Source organism: Oncorhynchus nerka, linkage group LG8 (genome assembly GCF_034236695.1).
Source record: "Oncorhynchus nerka isolate Pitt River linkage group LG8, Oner_Uvic_2.0, whole genome shotgun sequence".
Lineage (NCBI taxonomy): Eukaryota > Metazoa > Chordata > Actinopteri > Salmoniformes > Salmonidae > Oncorhynchus > Oncorhynchus nerka.
In genome coordinates, this window is record NC_088403.1 from 31,538,828 (window position 1) to 31,560,618 (window position 21,791).

The 21,791-nt window shown below is 45.5% G+C and overlaps 1 protein-coding gene across 12 annotated transcripts in view; it reads right to left on the bottom strand.

Moving 5' to 3' along the window:
• LOC115133820 (transcription factor SOX-5-like) overlaps positions 1-21,791 on the bottom strand; it is a 212,015-nt gene that overhangs the window by 96,178 nt on the left and 94,046 nt on the right. For 11 of the 12 annotated variants that reach the window (XM_065021694.1, XM_065021688.1, XM_065021692.1 and 8 more), the window contains exon 1: positions 8,064-8,263. The exons of the other annotated variant lie outside the window; for it this stretch is intronic. In XM_065021694.1, coding sequence (XP_064877766.1) covers positions 8,064-8,101 — 38 coding nt within the window. In that variant the 5' untranslated portion in view covers positions 8,102-8,263. Of the gene's footprint in view, positions 1-8,063; positions 8,264-21,791 lie in introns of those variants that run through there. 12 annotated transcript variants of the gene reach the window in all.

The window sequence follows — 21,791 nt, forward strand, 5'->3', positions numbered from 1 at the left end:
CTGCTGTGGGAGTTAGTGGGTTCAAAACGCACACGCACGCACACACACGCTCGCACGCACGTGCACACACACACACACACACACACACCCTGGCTGAGCGTTAGTGTTAGCTACTAAGCTTAGATTAAAGAACCACTTCCCCTGGACGACTTCATCTCTTTGATGATGACTGAGGGCTACTGTGTTAAGTCCCTCTCATATTACACATGTACATGTACTGTTAAGTCACTAATCGGCCAAATACAGTGTCCATTAACTACCCAAGTAGACTGATTGACTGTTAATCTCCGTCACAGACTGACTGCCCGGTGGTTAACTCACTTAACACCAGCCAGTCCAGCACAAATGACCCACTTCAACGACGACTCTGCACAGAGAGAGAGAGGAACGAGATGACACACACAAATCTAGAGAGACACACACACACACACACGTTGGGCCCCGTATCTCATCACATCCCAGTAGCGATGTGTTAAATCATTCATATTAAAGAGCTCCGACGGGGGTAAAGATTTGTTTCATGTTTCATGAAGACTGAGTGAGAAACAAAGCAGTCATCTCCTATATGCTAGATGATATTACACACACCTCCAGACTGCTCTCTGTCTCCCTCTCTCTCCCCCTCTCTCTCTCTGTCTGCCTCTCTCTCTATCTGTTGCTCTCTCTCCCTCTCTCTCTCTGTCTGTCTGTCTCTTTCTCTTTCTCTCTCTCTCTTCCTCTCCATCTCTGTCTCTGTCTCTCTCTCCCCCTCTCTCTCTCTGTCTGTCTCTCTCTCTATCTGTTGCTCTCTCTCTCCCCAACTCTCTCTCTCTCTGTCTCTATCTGTCTCTCTCTCTCTCCTTATCTGTCTCATTTTCTTTCTCTCTCTCTGTCTCTCTGTCTGTCGCTCTCTCTCTCTCTCTCTCTATCTGTCGCTCTCTCCCTGACTCTCTTTCTGTCTCTCTCTCTGTCTGTTGCTCTCTCTCTATCTGTCGCTCTCTCTCTGTCTCTCTGTCTATCTGTCGCTCTCTCTCTGTCTCTCTGTCTATCTGTCGCTCTCTCTCTGTCTGTCTCTCTCTCTCTATCTGTCGCTCTCTCCATCACTCTCTTTCTGTCTCTCTCTCTCTCTCTCCTTATCTGTCTCATTTTCTTTCTCTCTCTCTCTCCCTCACTCTATCTGCCTGTCCCTCTCTCTCTCCTCATCTGTCTCATTTTCTCTCTCACTCTCTCTCTCTCTCCCTCTCTCTCTCTCTCCCTCTCTCTCGTTCCATCTCTATCTCACTTTCTTTCTCTAAATCTCTCTGTTCATCTATCTTTCCCTCTCTTAGTACTAATTCTTCCTCTTCTTCTACAGAGATCAGAATGTTTTTCTAGAGAATACTACATTAACTGTCTTACGTACACAACCATTATTCTCTATTTGACCTGTGATCCTGTATTTCAATTGCTGAATAAACATGCATAGTAAACAGATATAAATGAATATTAGAAGTTCATATAGGTCAAATTTAGACTGCTTAAAATAATTTCAACATTACATCAAAATGGGGCTTTAAATCCACATCCCCAAAAGGTAGTGATGTCATCTCTGTGCGACCCTTCCCCTACTACCTGTCAGTCAGGTGAAGGTTAGCTGCGTGTGAATGCGTGTGTGTGTGAGAGATAACTTCACAACAGTGTCTGAGGTAAGGGAACAGAACAGCGTATCAAACAGAAGTACAGAAAACCTCAGCATTTCCATATGTACACTGTATAACACCCGAGGAATGAGTTTAAACAAATGTTCCCTCAGGTATTAAAATATGGCATCAACCCTCCCCTTCTTTAACTCTCTGTACACTCTGTACTCTGTACTCTCTCTCTCTCTCTCTCTCTCTCTCTCTCTCTCTCTCTCTCTCTCTCTCTCTCTCTCTCTCTCTGAGGTGGAGCACTGGGATAGCTGTAGTATTGTCTTACTGAGTGATCCTTCTTTACACAATCAGCTGTTTGTCCCTCCTCCTCCTCCTCCTCCTCCTCCTCCTCTCTGTGTCTTGTCTGACTCTTAAGGATATTGCCTAATATCTATTAATAGGCTGTCCTTTCTGTCAGTGGGAACAGTGAGGCTGCAACAGGAGAAAGGGAACACATAAGCTGGTGGACTTAAGGACTCCACACTTCAATGGAGTCAATGATATTCCCTGGTTATTGTGGTGACTAGTAGCCATTTCAGCTAGAAGGCTACACACACACACACACACACACACACACACACACACACACACACACACACACACACACACACACACACACACACACACACACACACACACACACACACCCACCAGCCAATCTCCTTGACTTGGCTGTCATTCTATCTACTCAGTTCCAGTTACATGCTCAATGTCATATGGTTGACGACAAGAGGAGAGCATATAAAGGAATGAGAGAAACCTTGTAGCATTATTGCAGATGTACTGTATGCTAACATGACAGCACCGACACAGGCGCACACTCACACACAAAGCATCCTCTGTTTTTCTTCTCTGAAATGGAGGCTGAGGGAGCGACCTCGTTTCCTGTCCAGATTAACCACAAAAGGCAATGAGACAGTGGCTAGTGTCACTGTCATCAATGTCATCACACACACAAACACAGCCGATGTTTGTAGTCCCAAGTACGTGTGTGTGTGCTGTCGGGGAGGACAGAAGGCATGGGCCAGCTCATGCAGTTTGTGGTGCTCAAGTGCTTCAGTGCTTCCTTCGCACGCACACACACGCGCTCACACACACGCGCTCACACACACACACACACACACACACACACACACACACACACACACACACACACACACACACACACACACACACACACACACACACACACACACACACACACACACACTCTTCTGTTCTGTTCTGCCTGGGCTGTAGTTAGTCATCACTGTCATTGCAGCAGTCTGCATACTCCGTCATGTTGTTGTAATTCTTATTTATTTCTTCAGACTGAGTCACCACGCTGTGATTTTCACTGACATTTTACCTTGGAGAGCTTCCATATGAGGGTTAGCTGGGGAAAATAAAGCAATTGAAATGGGACTGAAAAAGACCGCCAGTCATTCACTCGGTCACTCCCTCTTTCTCGCTCTCTTTCTGGGCTGGTTGAGCTGACAGTCGCGGGGCTAGGCCGCGAGAAAAGTTTTGGAGGAAGAAAAACGGCAAAACGACAACGTCCCCGTTGCTTTTCAGGCCTATTCCCTGATGCTTATGAGGGAAGAAGTGGAGCAGTAATGTTACAAAGTCTTGTCCATTTGTCTCAGTCACTCTCTACGTCTCCCTGTAAAAAACACCAGACAGAGTCTCACTCTGCTCTCTGGAGTGGCCCACGGATAGAAGAGAAACAATAACAGGTCAGACTGAACAGTCACTCTATCTCTCTCACACACACACACACACACACACACACACACACACACACACACACACACACACACACACACACACACACACACGGAAACAGAAACGCAGACAGGCGAAAGCACACACAAACACACACATATATCCACACTTATTCACAGCTGGGCTCTCCCTTTTGCCCCGTACTTTGAAACTCTCCCACCTCACCCAAATGGTCTCCTCCCTTCCCTTGACCCCCCTCCTCCCATCCCACTTCCCCCCTCTCCCTTTCCCCCTGTCCCCCTCCCTACCTGCAGACACAGAGTTGCTATTGTACCACCCTGGGTAAGGCCAAAGAGGCTAACACTGTCTGTCATTGTGGGGCGCACAGGGATGGAAAGAGGGAGAGAGAGGGGGATGGAAGGCGGGATGGAGGGACAGAGGACACAGGAATGAGAGAATCCCAGGACTTCGCATGGCTTCTTCCCCTCTCAGAGTCAACAGCCTCTGACTTTTATTACTCCAACCGACCATGATGCAATAGTCTGCCCTAACCTTTGACCTCTAACCCCTAGCCATGTGACCCATCTCTCGTTAGCCCCCCTCAATGAACCCAGAAGACCCACACCAAAACACACACACACACACACCAGAGAAAAGTTTAAGTCCTCTGTGCTTTCGCCTCAAATCTACCGAGACTAATTTATGTCGCCGATTGGCTGTTAGAGAGGTCAGCTGACAGCACTGGGGAGGTCTGTGGGTTGAGAGCGGAGGGGGGAGAGAGGGAGAGAGAGGGAGAGAGAGGGAGGGCCTTTAGCATTCTGCTCTGGTATTCTTCTGTCTTTCTTTCTTTCTTTTTTCCAACATGGAGACACGGTTATCAAGCCGCTCGGGGGACTGACAATAAGGGCCAGACAATGAACCAGTCTGAGAGAAAGTCCCAGAGACAGAGAGAGAGAGAGAGAGAAAAGAGGCCCAGAGAGGCCATGGGGAGAGATAGAGTGAGAGAGAAAGAGAGCGAGGGGACAAGGTCTGCATTAGTGTTCAGACGGACACACCACTCAATCACACACACACCCACACACACTGTACTCCGCTTTCTCATAACAGTCCGTAACAGCCACCCTGTCCCTTTAAAACACTTAACCATTTTAATCCCCAATGCTTTTCTAGTTAATGCCACATAAGTCCAATTCAATACAATTCAACTTTAATTCACATTACACACTTTGATTCCCTTAATTCCTGAATCAATTCCATTCAATTTAGAAGTTTCAAACAGTAACAAATTACACTACCGCAGTTAAAATCCACTGTCATACTTTATAATAATATCCCATCCTGTATAACAATGCAATACCAATGCAACGATGACACACTTAAATACACATTTCTACCACATTTCTACATATTATCTTAGCAGCAGAAATCAACACAAACCATTGAAGTGTTCTTGTAAAACCATTTATGCAGTTGAACTAATAAGGCACATTTAGGTGTTTAGACAACCGGTGTGGACCCACTCATAAAATGCGACATTACACCACGACCCCCCCCCCCCCCCCAATAAACCCACAGGGACAAACGGTAGAGAGTGAGAGTTCCACACTGCTCCCCTCAGCACCCCTAGGAGTCCCCTTCCTCTTCTCTGCCCCCTCTTTACGATCAATCTCGCCTCTTTTCCCTTTACTTCTGCATCTCTCTTTCTATCTATCTGTCTCTTTCTTCCTCTCTTTCGGTTACCCTCTCTCTCTGTTCCTCTTTACCTTCACTCCCTCTCCCTCTCCCTCTCCCTCTCTCTCTCTCCCTCTCTATCTCCCTCTCTCTCTCTCTCTATCTCTCTCTCTGTGGAATCTGTCAGTTTGGCCACAGAATCTGTCAGATAACTCACACACATACACTCATACCACAGCTATGTCAGAGAAATCCCTCTATTTGAGTAGGTCATACAAACATCATAGACATTCTTAGTAAAGCTGCCAATGTCTCTGAAGAAGCCGTCCAATCACTAGTATTTTCACAACTGAACAACATTCAGGTGAGAAAACTTAAGAATGATTCATAATTATACCAGAATATACAACAACATAAGTACAATATTACAAAGACAATAATAGCATGACATTGTAATAATCACGTTAATACACGCGTGTATAATTATAACAATGACAAATAATAACATATTCATCATCATGATCGCATATTGAAATATCAGGCGGCATAAATGACTGTAAATGGTTGTGATGTACTCCGTGCTAAAACCAATCCAGTCAAAATATAACATGAACGTGAACGTTCTTGCGTCGGTCAATCTATTCAACATCTCAATCTGTTCATTCCCCGTTAATGAATGACGTCTGGATGATAAATCTCCTAAAAACAAACCATTCTCATTTTGTTTCCATCAATTACACCTTAAACTCATTAAGAGGCAACAAAAAGGAAGGAGAATTCCTTCACGTCACATAGCCAGCTCAGCTCATTGCCCTGCACACTGTCCAAAACATACATGTACTGTGTTATGGCGACAGAACTTTTAAAGCAGCTATAAACCCAGCAACATTAGAGCAGAAAGGGCTTTTCCCACACAGTAATCGTCTGTGTCTCGCTTTTCTTCTCCTGACAAGTCATAACTGAAGCAGAAGATAAACGCGGCGGTGAACGAGAGCGGAGAGAGGGATGAGAGAGAAAGAAAGAAAAGTGAACACTTACAGAGAAGCAGGAACAGAAAGCATCCGGACCGATGATGGTATGTCTCGCACACGCACACACACACACACTGCACTCATACACTCTCTCTCCCTCTGCGTTGAAGAGACTAATGCACAACTCTCTCACACACACACACACACACACACACACACACACACACTCATAAATACACACTACACCGTTTACACATACACGAGCCGGCACAGTTCGCCCTTTCCTCCTTCCTTATCCACTGATCGAGTACATTACTGGAGAGCAGACTTTTAACCAGACGTTTTCTAAGTCAATGTAATCCCTGCATTTATCTCCATACGTTCTGCTTTTACATGTACTCCTTTACATTTTTAATAACACATAGTCTGCTGTTGTTATCTTTTCTCTCTTCCCCGCTTTGCGGACAGATGACTTGTTAAAAACACATTTACTGTGACATAAAAATGTGTTGTTAATTCAGGGTTAAAACCCATCGAGTTTATCTCCAAACAAAAGATTAGTTTCATCTGGCAAAACAGTACAGTACTTTAATGCAATAAAAGTCAAGTGAGAGAGGGGCGTGTATCAAAAAAATACTGGCATTAAAACAGGGTATTATGGGTAATCTTTCTTTCAGGGCATTAACATCAAACAGCCATTATTCCCCAGAAAAGCCCGTTTTGTTGTTGACGTGAACTGTAAATCGGTGAGAATATTTCCACCTCTCTCACACGACAGAGGAAAACATAGGCCGTCGTTGTAAAGAAGAATTTGTTCTTAAACTGACTTGCCTGGTTAAATAAAGTTTGAATAAAATACATGTAAAAAACATCAACCCTCTCAACAGACAGCTGTGGCTGTAACGACAGAGAAACAATCCCACTTAGCTGGGAGATCAGGTGTGTGAATATTTTAGTTTACGATCTACAAATAAAAGATTGGACATTTTGTTTAAATGTAGGCTTTTAACATTTACTGTGTTTGTGTTCTATTTCATCTACGGAAATATACAATGAGATAATTCTGTAAAAACAACCCAACAATTCTCCCACCCTGAACACTTTGCTTATGTTCGATAGCATCTCGACATGAATGTGAGCTTTCTTATCTCAGGGTCTCGAAATAGCCCCTCAGATAAAGCAGAAGTACAACTAGTTGCCAGGCATTCTGAATAGTGAACTGTAGATTGATTCTCTGACAGTCAGGTAGTTAGCTGGTGAATGGGAACTTTCTGAGAAACTCTTGTCAAACTGAATCCCACTGTTCACGCTCTCACCTCAGCACATAGAAACAGAGTAAGGACATAAAGTTTGTCACAGACACACATACACACACACACACACGCACACACACATGAACACACACACACACACAGACAGGTAGACAGACAGTGAGTAACACTGCTGCTTGAACACGGCAATGAACATGTTGACATTGAACAACTTAGTTAAACTGGAATGTGTGCAGTGGAGAGAGTGAGGGAGGGAAAGAGGAAGAGAGAGAGAGAGAGAGAGAGAGAGAGGGAGAGCAGGGCCAAAGTCACAGATCACTTCTCAGTGTCACTCTGATTACCACAGCTGGACAACACACACACACACACACACACACACACACACACACACACACACACACACACGCAACCAGTTTGCTCAAGCTTTGCACTTGGTATCGCCAAAAGGTACAGGACGGCCAAACAAACTTTGTATCTTTCCCTCTCTCATAATCTCATTTCCTTTATCTCTCTCTCTCTCTCTCGATCGATCTACTTAACAAACTATTAAAGCCTTGGAACTCAGAAAACACTATTTTGTTTCAGCCAACAGTTTTACACCAAGCAGCACTTTCTCCTTCACAAACACTTCAACAACAACAAAACACTAGCTCTCCTTCTCCCTCCCTCCCTGCCTCTTTCCCTCTCCCTCACAGTCCTGTCGTCCCTCTCTCCCCGCGGTCTGCCTGAGCGTGCGTGTCAGCACGAGTGTGTGTGTGTGTGTGTGTGTGTGTGAGAGAGAGTAAGAGCGTACGTACCTGTTAAACTCCTGAGGTAGCTCAGGGTCTGTGAGCATGCTGGAATAGGTCTGTGGGAACTAGGATTCCTCCTTCTAACACCATGCAGCTCCGACACACAGATGGAACAGAATCACAACCGCCACAACAAGCCTCTCTATTGATCCTTCAACCTCTTAGACAACGGAGACTGTTCCCTCTCTCTCTCTCTCTCTCTCTCTCTGTAGCGCTCACACACACTCAGCCTCACACCCTCCCTCCCTCTGTCTCTGTCCCTCCTCCTACCCTCCCCTCCCTGTAAGCTGTTAGAGATGGGCTCAGCTCTTAAAGGGCCCGCGCAGAGCACGGCACAGTGTGTGTGTGTGTGTGAGAGATACATTGTGAACATCGTTATAACACTGTACACAGTCATGATGACATTTGAAATGTCTGTATTCCTTTGAAACTGTTTAATGTTCATTTTTTATTGTTTATTTCACTTTTATCTATCTATCTATCTATCTATCTATCTATCTATCTATCTATCTATCTATCTATCTATCTATCTATCTATCTATCTATCTATCTATCTATCTATCTGTACGTACATACCCCAACCAGAAGCCATGGATTACAGACAACATTTGCACTGAGATAAAGGGTAAAACTGCCGCATTCAAGGAGCGGGACTCTAACCCAGAAACGTACAAGAAATCCCGCTATGCCCTCCGACGAACCATCAAACAGGCAAAGCACCCACCCATACACAAAGATCAAATCGTACTACACCAGCTTCGACGCTCGTCGGATGTGGCAGGGCTTGCAATCTATTACAGACTACAAGAGAAGCACAGCCGCGAGCTGCCCTGTGACACGAGCCTACCAGACGAGCTAAATCATTTCTATGCTTGCTTCGAGGCAAGTAACACTGGAACATGTATGAGATCATCAGCTGTTCCGGACGACTATGTGACCATGCTCTCCACAGCCAATGTGAGTAAGACCTTCAAACAGGTCAACATTCACAAGGCTGCAGGGCCAGACGGATTACCAGGACGTGTACTCTGACCATGCGCTGAACAACTGGCAAGTGTCTTCACTGACATTTTCAACCTCTCCCTGTCTGAGTCTGTAATACCAACATGTTTCAAGCAGACCACCATAGCCCATGTGCCCAAGAACACTAAGGTAACCTGCCTATATGACTACCGACCCGTAGCACTCACGGCTGTAGCCATGAAATGCTTTGAAAGGCTGATCATGGCTCACATCAACACCATTATCCCAGAAACCCTAGACACCCTCCAATTTGCATACCACACCAACAGATCCACAGTTGATGCAATCTCTATTGCACTCCACACTGCCCTTTCACACCTGGACAAAAGCAACACAATGCTGTTCATTGACTACAGCTCAGTGTTCAACACCATAGTGCCCTCAAAGCTCATCACTAAGCTAAAGACCCTGGGACTAAACACTTCCTCTGCAACTGGATCCTGGACTTCCTGACGGGCCGCCCCCAGGTGGTAAGGGTAGGTAAAAACACATCGGCCACGCTGATCCTCAACACGGGGGCCCCTCAGAGGTGCATGCTCAGCCCCCTCCTGTACTCCCTGTTCACTCAGGACTGCACGTCCAGGCACGACTCAAACACCATCATTAAGTTTGCTGATGACACAACAGTAGTAGGCCTGATCACCGACAACGATGGGACAGCCTACAGGGAGGAGGTCAAAGACCTGACCGTGTGGAGCAAGGACAAAAACCTCTCCTCTCCCTCCACGTGATCAAAACAAAGGAGATGAATGTGGACTACAGGAAAAGGAGGACCGAGCACGCCCCCATTCTCATCGATGGGGCTGTAGTGGAGCAGGTTGAGAGTTTCAAGTTCCTTGGCGTCCACATCACCAACAAACTAACATGGTCCAAGCACAGCAAGACAGTCTCACGACAAAACCTATTCCCCCTCAGGAGACTGAAAAGATTTGGCAGGGGTCCTCAGATCCTCAAAAAGTTTTACAACTGCACCATCGAGAGCATCCTGACGAGTTGCATCACTGCCTGCTTTGGCAACTGCTCTGCCTCCGATCGCAAGGCACTACAGAGGGTAATGCGTACGGACCAGAACATCACTGGGGCCAAGCTTCCTGCCATCCAGGAACTCTATACCAGGCGGTGTCAGAGGAAGGCCCTAAAAATTGTCAAAGACTCCAGCCACCCTAGTCATAGACTGTTCTCTCTGCTACAGCATGGCAAGCGGTACTGGAGCGCCAAGTCTAGGTCCAAGATGCCCCTAAATAGGTTCTACCCCCAAGCCATAAGACTCTGGAACAGCTAATGAAATGGCTAGCCAGACTATTTGCATTGCCCCCCCCCCCCCCCTCTCTCTGGAACGCTGCTGCTACTCTCTGTTATTATCTATGCATAGTTACTTTAATATCTCTACCTACATGTACATGTTACCTCAATACCGGTGCCCCGCACATTGACATTGACTCTGTACTGGTACCCCCTGTATATAGCCCCCACATTGACATCGACTATGTACCGGTACCCCCTGTATATAGCCCCCACATTGACATTGACTATGTACCGGTAGGGGGGTACCGGTACATAGGGGGTACCGGTACATAGTCAATGTGAGGGCTATGTATAGCCCCCACATTGACTATGTACTGGTAACTCCTGTATATAGCCTCCATATTGACTATGTACCGGTACCCCCTGTATATAGCCTCCACATTGACATTGACTATGTACCGGTACCCCCTGTATATAGCCTCCACATTGACATTGACTATGTACCGGTACCCCCTGTATATAGCCCCCACATTGACTATGTACCGGTACCCCCTGTATATAGCCCCAACATTGACTATGTACCGGTACCCCCTGTACATAGCCCTCACATTGACTATGTACCGGTACCCCCTGTATATAGCCCCCACATTGACTCTGTACTGGTAACCCCTGTATATAGCCTCCATATTTACTATGTACCGGTACCCCCTGTATATAGCCTCCACATTGACATTGACTATGTACCGGTAGGGGGGTACCGGTACATAGGGGGTACCGGTACATAGTCAATGTGAGGGCTATGTATAGCCCCCACATTGACTATGTACTGGTAACTCCTGTATATAGCCCCCACATTGACATCGACTATGTACCGGTACCCCCTGTATATAGCCCCCACATTGACATTGACTATGTACCGGTAGGGGGGTACCGGTACATAGGGGGTACCGGTACATAGTCAATGTGAGGGCTATGTATAGCCCCCACATTGACTATGTACAGGTAACTCCTGTATATAGCCTCCATATTGACTATGTACCGGTACCCCCTGTATATAGCCTCCACATTGACATTGACTATGTACCGGTACCCCCTGTATATAGCCTCCACATTGACATTGACTATGTACCGGTACCCCCTGTATATAGCCCCCACATTGACTATGTACCGGTACCCCCTGTATATAACCCCAACATTGACTATGTACCGGTACCCCCTGTACATAGCCCTCACATTGACTATGTACCGGTACCCCCTGTATATAGCCCCCACATTGACTCTGTACTGGTAACCCCTGTATATAGCCTCCATATTTACTATGTACCGGTACCCCCTGTATATAGCCTCCACATTGACATTGACTATGTACCGGTACCCCCTGTATATAGCCTCCACATTGACTATGTACGGGTACCCCCTGTATAGAGCCTCCGCATTGACTATGTACTGGTACCCCCTGTATATAGCCTCCACATTGACTATGTACTGGTACCCCTTGTATAGAGCCTCCACATTGACTATGTACTGGTACCCCTTGTATAGAGCCTCCAAATTGACTATATACTGGTACCCCCTGTATAGAGCCTCCACATTGACTATGTACCGGTACCCCCTGTATATAGCCTCCACATTGACTATGTACTGGTACCCCCTGTATATAGCCTCAACACTAACTCTGTACTGGTACCCTCTGTATATAGCCTCCACATTGACTATGTACCGGTACCCCCTGTATATAGCCTCCACATTAACTATGTACTGGTACCCCCTGTATATAGCCTCCACATTAACTCTGTACTGGTACCCCTTGTATATAGCCTCCACATTGACTATGTACTGGTACCCCCTGTATATAGCCTCCACATTAACTCTGTACTGGTACCCCCTGTATATAGCCTCCACATTGACTATGTACCGGTACCCCCTGTATATAGCCTCCACACTGACTATGTACTGGTACCCCCTGTATATAGCCTCCACATTAACTATGTACTGGTACCCCCTGTATATAGCCTCCGCATTGACTCTGTACTGGTACCCCCTGTATATAGCCTCCACATTGACTATTTACTGCTACCCCCTGTATATAGCCTCCACATTGACTATGTATTGGTACCCCCTGTAGAGAGCCTCCACACTAACTCTGTACTGGTACCCCCTGTATAGAGCCTTGACATTGACTATGTATTAGTACCCCCTGTATATAGCCTCCACACTAACTCTGTACTGGTACCCTCTGTATATAGCCTCCACATTGACTATGTACCGGTACCCCCTGTATATAGCCTCCACATTGACTATGTACTGGTACCCCCTGTATATAGCCTCCACACTAACTATGTACTGGTACCCCCTGTATATAGCCTCCACACTGACTATGTACCGGTACCCCCTGTATATAGCCTCCACATTGACTATGTACTGGTACCCCCTGTATATAGCCTCCACATTAACTATGTACTGGTACCCCCTGTATATAGCCTCCGCATTGACTCTGTACTGGTACCCCCTGTATATAGCCTCCACATTGACTATGTACTGCTACCCCCTGTATATAGCCTCCACATTGACTATGTATTGGTACCCCCTGTATATAGCCTCCACATTGACAATGTACCGGTACCCCCTGTATATAGCGTCCACTTTGACTATGTACCGGTACCCTCTGTATATAGCCTCCACATTGACTATGTACTGGTACCCCCTGTATATAGCCTCCACACTAACTCTGTACTGGTACCCCCTGTATAGAGCCTTGACATTGACTATGTACTGGTACCCCCTGTATAGAGCCTCCACAGTGACTATGTACTGGTACCCCCTGTATAGAGCCTCCACATTGACTCTGTACTGGTACCCCCTGTATATAGCCTCCAAATTGACTATGTACTGGTACCCCCTGTAGAGAGCCTCCAAATTGACTATGTACTGGTACCCCCTGTAGAGAGCCTCCACACTAACTCTGTACTGGTACCCCCTGTATAGAGCCTTGACATTGACTATGTATTAGTACCCCCTGTATAGAGCCTCCACATTGACTATGTACTGGTCCCCCCTGTATATAGCCTCCACACTAACTCTGTACTGGTACCCTCTGTATATAGCCTCCACATTGACTATGTACCGGTACCCCCTGTATATAGCCTCCACATTGACTATGTACTGGTACCCCCTGTATATAGCCTCCACACTAACTATGTACTGGTACCCCCTGTATATAGCCTCCACATTGACTATGTACCGGTACCCCCTGTATATAGCCTCCACATTGACTATGTACTGGTACCCCCTGTATATAGCCTCCACATTGACTATGTACCGGTACCCCCTGTATATAGCCTCCACACTAACTCTGTACTGATACCCCCTGTATATAGCCTCCACATTGACTCTGTACCAGTACCCCCTGTATATAGCCTCCACATTGACTATGTACTGGTACCCCCTGTATATAGCCTCCACATTGACAATGTACCGGTACCCCCTGTATATAGCGTCCACTTTGACTATGTACCGGTACCCTCTGTATATAGCCTCCACATTGACTATGTACTGGTACCCCCTGGTACCCCCTGTATAGAGCCTCCACATTGACTATGTACTGGTCCCCCCTGTATATAGCCTCCACACTAACTCTGTACTGGTACCCTCTGTATATAGCCTCCACATTGACTATGTACCGGTACCCCCTGTATATAGCCTCCACATTGACTATGTACTGGTACCCCCTGTATATAGCCTCCACATTGACTATGTACCGGTACCCCCTGTATATAGCCTCCACATTGACTATGTACTGGTACCCCCTGTATATAGCCTCCACACTAACTCTGTACTGATACCCCCTGTATATAGCCTCCACATTGACTCTGTACCAGTACCCCCTGTATATAGCCTCCACATTGACTATGTACTGGTACCCCCTGTATATAGCCTCCACACTAACTCTGTACTGGTACCCCCTGTATATAGCCTCCACATTGACTATGTACCGGTACCCCCTGTATATAGCCTCCACATTGACTATGTACTGGTACCCCCTGTATATAGCCTCCACACTAACTCTGTACTGGTACCCCCTGTATATAGCCTCCACATTGACTCTGTACCAGTACCCCCTGTATATAGCCTCCACATTGACTATGTACTGGTACCCCCTGTATATAGCCTCCACACTAACTCTGTACTGGTACCCCCTGTATATAGCCTCCACATTGACTATGTACCGGTACCCCCTGTATATAGCCTCCACATTGACTATGTACCGGTACCCCCTGTATATAGCCTCCACACTAACTCTGTACTTGTACCCCTGTATATAGCCTCCACATTGACTCTGTACCGGTACCCCCTGTATATAGCCTCCACATTGACTATGTACTGTTACCCCCTGTATATAGCCTCCACACTAACTCTGTACTTGTACCCCCTGTATATAGCCTCCACATTGACTCTGTACCAGTACCCCCTGTATATAGCCTCCACATTGACTATGTACTGGTACCCCCTGTATATAGCCTCCACACTAACTCTGTACTGGTACCCCCTGTATATAGCCTCCACACTAACTCTGTACTTGTACCCCCTGTATATAGCCTCCACATTGACTCTGTACCAGTACCCCCTGTATATAGCCTCCACATTGACTATGTACTGGTACCCCCTGTATATAGCCTCCACACTAACTCTGTACTGGTACCCCCTGTATATAGCCTCCACATTGACTATGTACTTGTACCCCCTGTATATAGCCTCCACATTGACTATGTACCGGTACCCCCTGTATATAGCCTCCACACTAACTCTGTACTTGTACCCCCTGTATATAGCCTCCACATTGACTCTGTACCGGTACCCCCTGTATATAGCCTCCACATTGACTATGTACCGGTACCCCCTGTATATAGCCTCCACACTAACTCTGTACTTGTACCCCCTGTATATAGCCTCCACATTGACTCTGTACCGGTACCCCCTGTATATAGCCTCCACATTGACTCTGTACCGGTACCCCCTGTATATAGCCTCCACACTAACTCTGTACTTGTACCCCCTGTATATAGCCTCCACATTGACTATGTACTTGTACCCCCTGTATATAGCCTCCACATTGACTATGTACCGGTACCCCCTGTATATAGCCTCCACACTAACTCTGTACTTGTACCCCCTGTATATAGCCTCCACATTGACTCTGTACCGGTACCCCCTGTATATAGCCTCCACATTGACTCTGTACCGGTACCCCCTGTATATAGCCTCCACATTGACTATGTACCGGTACCCCCTGTATATAGCCTCGCTGTTGTTATTTACTGCTGCTCTATAATTATTTGTTATTCTTACCTCTTACTTTTTTTTGTTTTTTCTTAAAACTGCATTGTTGGTTAAGGGCTAAGGGCTTGTAAGTAAGGTCTGTTGTATTCGGCGCAAGTGACAAATAAAATGTCATTTGACTTTTCTTTATTATCTATTTCTATTTTTTTTTTATTATCTACTTGCGTTGGCAATGTAAACATATGTTTCCCATGCCAATAAAGCCCTTTGAATTGAATTGAATTGAGAGAGAGAGAGAGAGAGAGAGAGAGAGAGAGAGAGAGAAAAGATGTAGACTTGACAGAGAGGATAAAGAAAGGGACGGAGGGAGAGTGTACAGTGAAAAGCAGCAAGAGAAAGCAGAGTTAAAGAAAGAGAGGGTTGATACCATATTTCAATACCTGATGGAACATTTGTTTAAACTTTGTGAGTTTGTGAGATTGTGAGTGTGAGATTGTGAGTGTGAGGGGAGGGGCTGTGTGGCCGTAGGGATGGTCGCTTCCATAGAGCAAACACTGCCCCCTTCCTTAAGCTCTGTACACATGCATGCACGCACACACACACACACACACCACTGGTATAGAATCCTCTCAACACACCACTCCAGGTCACCTCTCTGGACATCAGTCTTCCGTACTCTTGTCTACATGAGACCGGATGGGTTTTTATTTTCTTTCACAAGTTTACAGAGTTTCTTCCCTCCCTTGTTACTGTAATAAATCTGCCTGGATACAAGTCTTTTTTCACAAGTCCTGCTCCTCCGTTCTGATTATTCATGACAGTAATAAGGAGGTTTATAACACTGCAATAGCCTTTATTGAGTATAACTCCTTTCTCAGTACAGAGGACTTTTTGCATTAGTTATCAATGGAGAACAACATATTATACAGAATGAAGGACACATCAGAACGTTTATAAAGGAATTGAATCAAATATGCATAAACAAACTTAAACAAGATTATTAAAAATAATGTCCTACATATCCTATACTGTCATTGACCGTTAAAATACACACACACATGCACGCACACGTGTACACACACACACACTTCACGGGTAAGTAAGTGTGAAGAAGCAGAATTTGGAGTGTGTGTGTGTGTATGTGTGCGTGTGGTACTGAGTGTGTGAGCGTCAGGCAGGCAGGCAGACAGCCCTTAGCGCTGTCAGTCACTATTAGGAGTGTGTGGTCTGTGTGTCACAGACAGAGCCAATCAGCCATTGTTCTGGAGGAAAGGAAAACAAACCTGACAGCCTGAAACACAGCAGCCTGGAAAACTTTAAACACACCATCACTCCATCTGTACTCAACACACACACACACACATACTATTGGAGACACACACATACACACAGGCATGCACGCTCACGCACACACACACACACACACACACACACACACACACACACACACACACACACACACACACACACACACACACACACACACACACACACACACACACACACACACTAGCGCACACACACGCACATAAACGTGTGACAAATGCCTGAATGCTTGCAGGCACACCCACACACACACACTAATGCATAACCTTGAACAAAATCTGTCTATCCAAATATGTATGAATATTGTGTAACAGGGTTGTCTGTCTTGTTCATCTGCTTGTTCCTACTGTCAAATAAGCACAGAAACTTGACCAGAAACACAAGCCCAAATTCACACACATACCTATCCCCTCTAATTGATATATAAAATATAGAGTTATGGACATGGCAATAGCAACAGCAATAACTGTCATTATGATTCTATTTAGTTGAATCTAATTCTTCAGGAAACATGAAGAAAAACATAACTGGAGGTTGGATGTAATCTCATTCAGGGAGTAAATTGGTCCTCAGGATTGGAGACGGCACCTCTCCTTGACCATCTGCTGCAAAACAGCTGCAAACCCAATGATAACGTTATTTGTGTGTTACAGACAACCTCACTGCTTTATTCTACAGACTAACTGTATGCAGACTGAGAACCATAAAGACTCCAATGGACCTTAGCTCCTGGCTGTTTGTCATGATGACGAATCTGTGTGTGTGTCTGTGTGTGTGTCTGTGTGTGTGTGTGTGTGTGTGTGTGTGTGTGTGTGTGTGTGTGTGTGTGAGTGCGTGTACCCATTGTCATACATGAGTAAAAGTAAATATACCTTAAATGACTCAAGCAAACGTGAACGTCACCCAGTAAAATGCTACTTGAGAAAAACCTGAAAAGTATTTGGTTTTAAATATACTTAAGTATCAAAAGTAAATGTAACTGCTAAAATGTACCTACTGAAAGGTGGCATTTTTATTTATTTACAGATAGCCAGGGGCACACTCCAACACAAAAGAAGCATTTGTGTTTAGTGAGTCTGCCAGATCAAACGCAGTAGGGAGGACCAGGGAGGTTCTCTTGATAAGTGTGTGAATTGGACAATTTTCCTGTCCTGCTAAGCATTCAAAATGTAACAAGTACTTTTGGGTGTCAGGAAAATTTGATGGAGTAAAAAGTACATTATTTTCTTTTGGAATGTAGTGAGGTAAAACTAAAAGTAGTCAAAAAATATACACTGAACTAAAATATAAATGCAACACGTAAAGTGTTGTTCTCATGAAATAAAAGATCCCAGAAATGTTCAAACGCACAAAAAGTTTAAAAAAATCTTAAATGTTGCGCACAAATTTGTTTACATCCCTGTTAGTGAGCATTTATCCTTTGCCAAGATAATTCATCCACCTGACAGGTGTGGCATAGCAAGAAGCTGATTAAACAACATTATCATTACATAGGTGCACCTTGTGCGGGGAAAAATACAAGGCCACTAAAATGTGCAGTTTTGTCACACAACACAATGCCACAGATGACTCAAGTTTTGAGGGAGCATGCAATTGGCATGCTGATTGCAGGAATGTCCACCAGAGCTGTTGCCATATACTTGGATGTTAATTTCTCTACCATAAGCCCCTCCAATGTCATTTCAGAGATTTTGGAAGTATGTCCAACCGGCCTCACAACCGCAGACCACGTGTAACCACGCCAGCCCATGACCTCCACACACGGCTTCTTCACCTGCGGGATCATTTGAAACCAGCCACCCGGACAGCTGATGAAACTGTGGATTTGCACAACAAAAGAATTTCTGCACAAACTGTCAGAAACCGTCTCAGGGAAGCTCATCTGCATGCTTGTCGTTCTCATCAGGGTCATGACCTCACCGCAGTTTGGCGTCATAACCGACTTCAGTGGGCAAATGCTCACCTTCAATGGCAACTAGCAGGCTGGAGATACAGTATGTGATCTTCACGGGTTAATCCTGGTTTCAACTGTACCGTGCAGATGGCAGACAGCGTGTATGGCGTTGTGCGGTTTGCTGATGTCAACGTTGTGAATCAGAGTCCTCCATGGTGACGGTTTTGGTATGGGCAGGTAAATTCGGGCATAAGAAATGTATTTCAATTGACTGATTTCCTCATATGAAATGTAACTCAGTAAAATCTTTGAAATTGTTGCATGTTGAGTTTATATTTTGTTCAATGCAAATAGTAAATTAAAGTACAGATACCCCAAAACACAACTTAAGTAGTATTTGAAAGTGTTTTCACTTAAGTACGTTGTACCACTGCGTGTTTGTGAGTACGTGTGTGTGTGTAAGTGTGTGGAATCGTCTTGAAAAGCGTTGTTGAATACGACTACAAGGATGTGATTTTACAACGAGAGGAGAAAGCAGAAACTCACCCTTCTCAAGTGTCTTGTTAACTAGCTACTCTTAGGTAGCCGTTGTTCCTCATTAAACAGTTTTAGAGAACCTTAACGTCAAGGCTGCAGTAGGGAAGGAGACAGAGAGATGGAGGTGGTATTGTTCTATGAAAGAGAAAAGCAAAAGATAACAACAGCAACACGGGAGAGAATGAAAAAAGAAATGAATCTGAGGTGAGACAAAAGGTGCTAGAAAACATTTCATCCATTTAGACTGCTACTTTTCATGATTTACAGCGCTGGGAGATTCAGAACAATAAGAGATGGTTTCAATGAACGTAAAATACAGAAGTTGAGTCCTTAACCTTATTTAGGTATAGCCGTGACCTAAAATGAATGAGGTTTTCAGTGCGTAGACCAGGAGAGGTGAGGAGTTATGCGTAACACACACACACACACACACACACACACACACACACACACACACACACACACACACACACACACACACACACACACACACACACACACACACACCCGGTCCATTACAATGAAGCTGTTCATCAGAGACCCAGTGTCGTCGACCCTCACAGCTGTAGTGCATTAGAGGCCCAGAGATCACAGGGTCTGCAGGAGACAGGCAGTAAACATTCCCCTTCCTCAATATTACACACACACACACACACACGCACGCACGCACGCACGCACGCGCACACACACACACACACACGCACGCACACACACGCACACACACGCACACACACACACACACGCACGCACGCACGCACGCACGCACACACGCACACACCCACAACAACAAAAAACGCAAACACACATCAGGGCCATTAGAACAAGCAGTCTGACCCTCCCCTTCTGTCCTCCATGTCCCTCTCTACTCAATCTGGGGAATAGAAGGAGAAATTAGAGAGGGAGGGAGACTAGGGTGGAGGTCCACTAGGGTGGAGGTCCACTAGGGTGGAGGTCATTGCACGGACGATGTTGCTCTGCTGTTGTTAAACAACATGTTTAACAAAACAGCACCTTAGAGAATGCCGCCACAAGTACACAGAGTCTAGATTTCCCAATTGTTTGGGGCATACAATATGGCTCAGTGTTTTAATGATTTGTTTGCTGCAGTCATTGTTGCTGACCCTTATTGAGGGTGTCAATAATGTTGGACCCCACTGTATATGGAGATATTAAACACTGGGCCGTTTCTTTTATACAGTACATGAACACTGTGTATTCATGTACTATTTTCTAAACATACGTATGTGGACATCTGCTCTTCGAAAATCTAATTTCACAATCATGGACATTAATATAGAGTTGGTCCCTCCTGTGCTGCCTGGCTCGCAGTCGGCGTTCCAATTAATCCCAAAGGTGTTCGATGGGGTTGAGGTCATGACTCTGTGCAGCCCAGTCAAATTCTTCCACACCGATCTCGACAAACCATGTCTGTATGGACCTGGCTTTGTGCACAGGGGCATTGTCATGCTGTTACAGGAAAGGATTTTTCCCAAACTGTTGCCACAAAGTTGGAAGCACAGAATCGTCTGGAATGTCATTGTATACTGTAGCGTTAAGATTTCCCTTCACTAGATCTAAGGGGACTAGCCAGAACCATAAAAACAGCCCCAGACCATTATTCCTCCTCCACCAAACTTTAGTTGGCACTATGCATTCGGGCAGGTAACGCCAAACCCAGATTTGTCCGTCGGACTGCCAGATGGTGAAGTGTGATTCATCACTCCAGATAATGCGTTTCCACTGCTCCAGTGCAATGGTGGCGAGTTTTACACCACTCCAGCCGACCCTTGGCATCGTGCATGATGATCTTAGGCTTGTGTGCGGCTGCTCGGCCATGGAAACCCATTTCATGAAGATCCTGTCGAATAGTTCTTGTGCCGACGTTGTTTCCAGAGGAAGTTTGGAACTTGGTAGTGAGTGTTGCAACCGAGGGTGCACAATTTTTACTCAGCGGTCCCATTCTGTGAGCTTGTGTGGCCTACCACTTCCGTTGTTGCTCCTAGACGTAGCCACTTCACAATAACATAACTTAAAGTTGACCAGGGCAGAAATTTGACTAAGTGACTTTTGGAAAGGTGGCATCCTATGACGGTGCCACATTGCAAGTCACTGAACTCTTCAGTAAGGCCATTCTACTGACAATGTTGGTCTATTTTACCTTTATTTAACTAGGCAAGTCAGTTAAGAACAACTTCTTATTTTCATGACAGCCTAGGAACAGTGGGTTAACTGCCTTGTTCAGGACGACAGATTTTTATCTTGTCAGCTCGGGGATTCGATCTTGCAACCTTGCGGTTACTAGTCCAACGCTCTAATCAGTAGGCTACCTGCCGCCCCTATAGAGACTACATGCCTGTGTGCTCAGTGTTATACAGCTGTCAGCAACGTGTGTGTGGCTGAAATAGCAAAATCAACTCATTTGAAGGGGTGTC